At 38.4% G+C, this 6,780-nt stretch overlaps 1 protein-coding gene and 1 pseudogene across 2 annotated transcripts; one reads left to right on the top strand and one right to left on the bottom strand.

The window, feature by feature from the left end:
• Positions 1 to 2,832: 2,832 nt before the first annotated feature.
• LOC149183161 (DNA-directed RNA polymerases II, IV and V subunit 9A pseudogene) lies at positions 2,833 to 3,768 on the bottom strand (annotated as a pseudogene). Its single transcript, XR_016256783.1, has 3 exons — positions 3,615 to 3,768; positions 3,386 to 3,461; positions 2,833 to 3,081 (listed from the first exon to the last, which is right to left on the bottom strand). The product of XR_016256783.1 is annotated as a DNA-directed RNA polymerases II, IV and V subunit 9A pseudogene (transcript).
• A 1,537-nt stretch (positions 3,769 to 5,305) lies between these two features.
• On the top strand, positions 5,306 to 5,848 carry LOC149183160 (uncharacterized). The gene has a single exon (XM_089414855.1). It carries the CDS (start codon positions 5,306 to 5,308, stop codon positions 5,846 to 5,848), a length of 543 nt encoding a protein of 180 aa, XP_089270981.1.
• The last annotated feature ends 932 nt before the right edge of the window (positions 5,849 to 6,780 follow it).

The following is a 6,780-nucleotide window of genomic DNA, read 5'->3' as shown; positions in this document are numbered from 1 at the left end:
CACTCCACAGCAAAATGGCGTCGCTGAAAGGAAAAATCGATCTTTGAAAGAGATGGCTAATTGCATGTTGCATGCAAGATCTCTTCTGTCGAAATTGTGGGCCGAAGCTATTAATTGTGCCTCATACATCCAGAACAGATCTCCTCATAAATCTATTACTGGAAAAACACCTTTTGAGGCTTGGACTGGCATGCAACCTGAAGTTAGTCATTTCCGCAATTTTGGATCTCGAGCATGGGCCCGCATTCCTCCAGAGAAGAGAAAGGCTTTGGAGCCTCAAAGAAAAGCATGCATGTTTTTTGGATATTCTGATGAAGTCAAAGGGTACAGATTGCTTGATATCCACACTGAAGAGCTCTTTATTGAAAGGAGTGTAAAGTTTGACGAAGATATTTCGCATGCACCAGTAGATGAACTTGTTACCAAATTTTCATCACCACTCATTGATGAGTATGCAGATGAAACTTCAAACCAGCATTCTGATGAAGATGAGTCTTTTCCTGTGACCCCTGTTAGACCACCAGTTGTTGAACATCGAGATCATACTTCTGCATGTAGTTCGGAAGATTCTCGACCACCTTCAACACAAAAATGGTGCAGCATGAGTGATATCCTTGATGATCCTGCCTCTATCCCTCTGTTTGAGGAAGATCCACAAGCACTCTTAGCTATGGAGCCATCCATGCCCATGCATGCTTATATGATGCATGGATCTGATCCACAAACTTATGCAGAAGCAAATGGGCATCCTGAATGGGAAGCCGCCATGGATGAGGAATATAACTCTCTCATTGAGAACCAGACTTGGGATTTGGTTCCGCTACCTTCAAATCGCAAACTTGTGAGATGCAAGTGGGTTTACCGGACCAAGAAAGCATCAAATGGCCAAGTTAGTCGATATAAGGCACGATTGGTAGGAAAAGGTTTTCAGCAAGTACATGGTGTTGACTATGATGAGACTTTTGCTCCAGTGGCAAAAATGGATTCCATTCGGCTAGCTCTCTCCATTGCAGCAGCAAGAGGATGGGAGGTGCATCATATGGATGTGAAGAATGCCTTTCTTCATGGAGATCTCGAGGAGGAAATCTACATGGAGCAGCCACCAGGATACATGCAGAATTCATCTCTGGTATGCAAACTAAAGAAGTCTCTCTATGGCCTCAAGCAGGCACCTAGAGCATGGTATGCAAAGATGGATTCTTATTTGTTATCTCAAAATTTTGTACACTGCAAATCTGATTCCAATGTTTATTTTCTGAAGAAAATTGACTCCTTGTTGATCATAGTACTCTACATAGATGATCTTTTGATAACGGTAGTTCAACTTCTGTCATTACTAACATCAAAACTTCATTGCATAAGCGGTTTTCTATGACAGACATGGGCTTGCTAAATTTCTTCCTTGGACTAGAGATCCATCAGCGTGATTCTGGCATTACCATTTCTCAACCAAAATATGCCAGAGATCTTTTGGCACGATTTCACATGAGTGACTGCAAGCCAGCAGCCACACCTTTCTTATCAGGGATAAAGCTTGAGAATGGCAAAGACACACCATTGGTTGATTGCACATTGTATCGCCAGCTTGTGGGAAGTCTTCTTTATCTCACTCACTCCCGTCCTGATCTATCCTATGCTGTCAGAGCAGTTTCCAGATACATGCAGGAGCCACATGAGTTACACTGGAATGCTGCAAAGCGCATCCTTCGATATGTCCAGGGGACAATCACCTATGGGATTCATTATGCAGCCAATTGTTCTTTGAATCTCATCGGGTTCACAGATTCAGACTGGGTTGGCGACACCATTGATCGCAAGTCTACTTCCGGTTATGTACTTAGTTTGGGATCCGGCCCAATTTGTTGGTCAAGTAAGAAGCAGGCTGCCATTGCTTTATCATCAGCAGAGGCCGAGTATAGAGGAGCAGTCAATGCCACTATTCAGGCAATTTGGCTACAACATTTCCTATCTGAGCTTGGGATTAGTGTCCATCATCCAACTGTCATCTAGTGCGATAATCAAAGTACGCTAAAGTTTTGCAGAGATCTAGTGCAGCGACAGCGTACCAAACACATCAAGATCCACATGCACTTCATTAGAGAACTCATTCATGATGGGATCATCAATCTTCAGTACTGTCTTAGTTCCGAGCAGATTGCTGACATCTTCACCAAGACTTTCACTGAGCAGAAGTTTCGATTCCCTGCGAGATCGTCTCGGGGTGAAGGACACGACTTCCTAGCAGTTGTCTTTTCTCTACTTTTGCATTATATTTTGAGGGGGGGTTTTCTTCCCACTGGGTTTTCCCTCTTTCCTCCTTTTTATGCATTGCATATGGGTACCTAAAATGGCCGTGTTGCCGGGACTCATTCATTTTGCATCACACTCACCTAAGTTATGCTTAAGGGGGGGTGTTGGTGTACATGCACCTAGATTAGCTCCAGTTGTTGGTGTACATGCACTTAGACTAGCTGTGTTGGTGTACATGCACCTAGATTAGCTCCAGTTAACTTATTGCTTGCATGTGGCACATGTACACATTAACATAAGATAAAGCACACTTAGCTTTAGTTAGCTTTAGTTATTGCATGTACAACTAAGCTTAACTTAGTTGCTTTTATGTATTTATTCCAAAAACTAATATTGTAGAATCAATTTTCATTCCTTTCTCAATTCTTGCTCGCTTCCTTCCTTCTCTTGCAAGCTTGTTTATTGTTTTGCAGATCTAGATCTGTGTATCTCAAAAATCTTACAGGCTGCAACCCATGACAAACAGATATTCAATCTCTTCGAAGTTAGATAGAAACCAACGAAATATGACTAGAGGATTGACTACTTGATGTTTCTGTAACATGCAATATCTCTGAGCTCTTCAAATAAAAGGGCAAAGAAAGAAGATATGTGCATGCCAAACAGGCTGACTTGGAAGAATATAGCCTCCTCGTGATTGCACACAACACATCGCACGGTTTTAGTGTGTGGAAGTGTGGGATCTGAAGCCACGTCCTGTAAAATCTGTGTGCGCTCACCTGCCGCATGATGAATCTCATTTCTGTACACACAATTGTTTTCTGCAATCTCCTGCACAAAATTCCACAAAGGTGTGAGTCTTTTATTCCACCAAAACTCAAATCCCTAAATCCGCGTTTCGCCCCTACTGGACTAGCCCATGCGGGGCGAATTTGGGGGAATAGATAACCCACCCACAGCGTCTCCAATGAGATCTTTCTAGAATGTCGTAAGCTGGCTAAATTGCATAATAACACTCCAAACAGGGGAAGAGGCAACAAAAAAAATCAATACCAACATTTCATTTAATGTCAAACCTCTAAAGTCTGGGTAAGCCACACCATAGCCTAAGGTAAAAGCTTGTCTTATAACTGACCTGATGATCGCAGTTTCGGCAGGCATACAGGAGAATCTTGTTTTCTCTGTCTTCCTTTGGATACAATATGTTATTGCTACACAAATACAGTCAGAGGCTGTAAATATAAACAGAAAATACTTCGGCCCATTGCTACATTTCAGCATACTGATCCCAGCTACTGCATGCATTATATGTCTAGTTTAAACAAAATTGAAGAAATATGAGAGTGAACGAGTCAAGTGGGTACCATTCTCTGCAAAACTTCATGGTACTCATGGTTGCTGCTTGTGGATACCTGTGAAAACCTCTGCAACGTTTTTAAGATAGTTGAATCTCGGCCATTGTTCTGACAATGAAAACCCAGTTCTGCAAAAGGACAGGCAGAGGCAGTGTACAGAGGGTATGTACTATCAGGAACCCATTTCCCACTGAAAATGTCACAGTTGTTTGAACCATACCCTTGAATGACATGGTTGACTCCATGAAAGTTCTAAACACAGGCAAAGAATCTAGTGCAGACACAGGAAATAAAATACAGAGGGGAACTGTTACAACAAGAAGAAATCTCTGTTCAATAGTGCTTCACAGATTCGACATGGAGTTTTACACAACGCGAAAAAGAGAAATTGCTTTTAGTTTCATTCATATACAGAAAATTGCTAGCCCAATACATTACACATGTGGCTTTGATATATAGCCAGCTGGAGTCTTTATTTGAGCAGCTATTATAATCAATGACACATATCCGAAAATCAATTGTCTTGTGTAAAACCTTATAGTTCATGGAATTTTCCACGTGGCAGGGACACATAGCCATATGGAGTGTTTATGTCTGACAGTGACAAATCAACATATGAGATTTTGTGTTGGCAGATGGTACAGTTAGTGATGACATGTATGAAAGGCACTCACCTCGTGACAGGTGCATCATGCATGATATTTTCCACGCGTCTCGGATAGATAGGCTTCGCTCTCATATGTTTTCTCATGTAATGTAAAATAAGTAATAATGGTATAATTTTGTAGCGATTAGTATGGTTGAGAATTGAAATATACTAATAGTCTAATAAGTTATAAGTGTTGGAGATATCTTTGATTTTTCCTGATATTTCTAATTTCTTTCCATTTTCAGGTAGCTGATTTGTCTTATAATTTCAGAGTTTTAAGGTCCAAGTTTATTCCGGCCACCGTGGAAGTTTCAGTCCTCATTTGTGAAAGTTACTCTTGAGAAATTATTAAATATTATAAAGAATTAATAGGCATGTTTTTAAATATTATAAAGAATAAATAGGTATATTCCCTGGTTAATATCATTTCTTGAATCACTGCAAGATTATTTTTTTAATATGGTTTTAGTTGATGAAATGAAATTCATATATACTAAATACTTTATTTTTATTATATAGGTATTATATATCAAAAATGTCTTCAAAAAAAGGGAATCAACTTTCTATCAAAAAATTCTTTGGATGGTCTACTACATCTCAAGCTTCATTGCCCAATAAAGAAGATCATGATTTTGATCTAAATGAAGATTTAGATACCCAAAAGAAAAGAAAAATGAAAGTAAAAAGAGAGTTTCGTGATCAGTGGAAATCTAAGTATAAGTGGTTGAGAGAGGCAAAGCGTGAAGGAAAAACAGTTATGAAATGCATATATTGTGAAATGCATAAGGCAATGGGGCCATGGGGAATTAGGACTGGTTGCTCTACATTGCAGCATGATTCTATAATTGTTCATGCTAATTCAAGCATTCATAAACTCTCACAGGCAAAGTGAATATGTGGAAATGAGAAGAAAACAAAGTCTATTACAGAACACATTGCATGCATTGATTATGTGAACAAAGAAAGAGTCATCACTACCATGAAATTAGTATATTGGATGGTGCAAGAGGATCTATCACTCTCAAAATATGAATTCCTTTGTTTGTTTACAATGTCTTTACACATGCCAAATATGCCAAAGAACAAAGATTATACATCATATACAAATCACATGGTTGCAAAAGAATTCCTTTTTGCTATATCTCAGTATCTTGAAGAGCTACAAATTTCCAAAATGCTAGATAGCCCTTTTTCTTCATTGATGTTAGATGAAAGTATAGAGCATGGTTTAGAAAAACATCTTGTGGTTTATGCCACGTTTTTAAACTCAAAAGCATTGGGTCCTCCAATTTCACAGTTTTTAGAGCTCATAAATGTTTGCGATGGAAGAGGGAAAACAAATTATGATGCAATCAAACATTTAATGGAATCAAGGGGCCTTTCAACAGAAAGATTGATAGGAGTTTTCACAGATGGCGCTTCTTCAATGGTTGGTAATGAAAATGGTTTTATCACTTTCTTGAAAAAAGATGTACCTAATCTTGTAGGTGTTCATTGCATTGCTCATTGTGAAGCCTTAGCCGCATTAGATGCTTCAAAAAAAATACCTGAATTATTATTTGTTGAGAAATTAGCAAATAAGGTATATTCTTGAGTGCAAAATTCTACGAAAAGAAATAGTTGACTTGTTGCTCTACAGGAACTTATGCAACTTGAAACTCTTCAAGCTCTTCAAATCCATGGAGTTAGATGGCTTTCAAGGGGACAAGTCATTGAAAGACTTGTTGTACTTATGCCTTCCATATTAACATTGTGGAAAAATGAAAGAAAAGACTCATGGCATGATAAGGCAAGAATCTTTTCAGTACAATTTTGTTTACATATGCTTGCAGATATAATGTGTGAATTAAACAAGTTGAACAAGCAATTACAAGAAGAGTACATTAATGTAAGCTCTTTAGGAGCAGCCATAGATGTCACGGTAAACACTTTGAAAATGTGGTTTTTAAGAAGCGACACATTTGCATATGGCACATGTTATTTATCTAAATTTATAGATGCCTCTAAATTTGGCTTTCTAGAAATTTGTGATAAGGAGGGGCTTGTTCACAAGCATGAATTACGATTTGTAGAAATTCCACATACATATGTTGATTGTGTTGATATACAAAAACAATCATGGAAACCGTGTATTGAAGGTTCAATAGAAAGTTGCAAACAACTTGCAAAAGATTATGTTCAAGCTCTCGTAGAGAATTTGAACGGAAGATTCCCTGATCTTGAACTTTTCATCTCAACAAGGTTGTTTAGCCCTTGCCATTATTTAGAGGATGTTCATGGTAGAGAACGAAATTCAAAGCGTTGGCTCGAAAAGATTTTTCAACACTTACAACATTCTTATTATCAAAGTGAAGAAAACAAAACTACATTTGATTTTGAGGCTTGTTTGAAAGAGTTGCATCCATTTGTTGACACTCTTCGTATTAATTACGAGGGATCATCCATGAAAGATGCATGGAGGAATTTTTATGTTACAGGGTTGCATACAAATTTTCCTAACATGTCAAAATTATGGTAGGCAATACT

The sequence above is a fragment of the Pinus tabuliformis genome, chromosome 3_2 (assembly GCF_031772625.1).
Source record: "Pinus tabuliformis cultivar Carrire ecotype Pingquan chromosome 3_2, CPIR1, whole genome shotgun sequence".
NCBI classification, from domain to species: domain Eukaryota; kingdom Viridiplantae; phylum Streptophyta; class Pinopsida; order Pinales; family Pinaceae; genus Pinus; species Pinus tabuliformis.
This window is presented reverse-complemented; position numbering and strand designations above follow the sequence as displayed.

Coding starts and splice junctions, on each gene's coding strand:
- LOC149183160 (XM_089414855.1), top strand. CDS start 5,306: ATGTCTTTACACATGCCAAATATGCCAAAGAACAAAGATTATACATCA.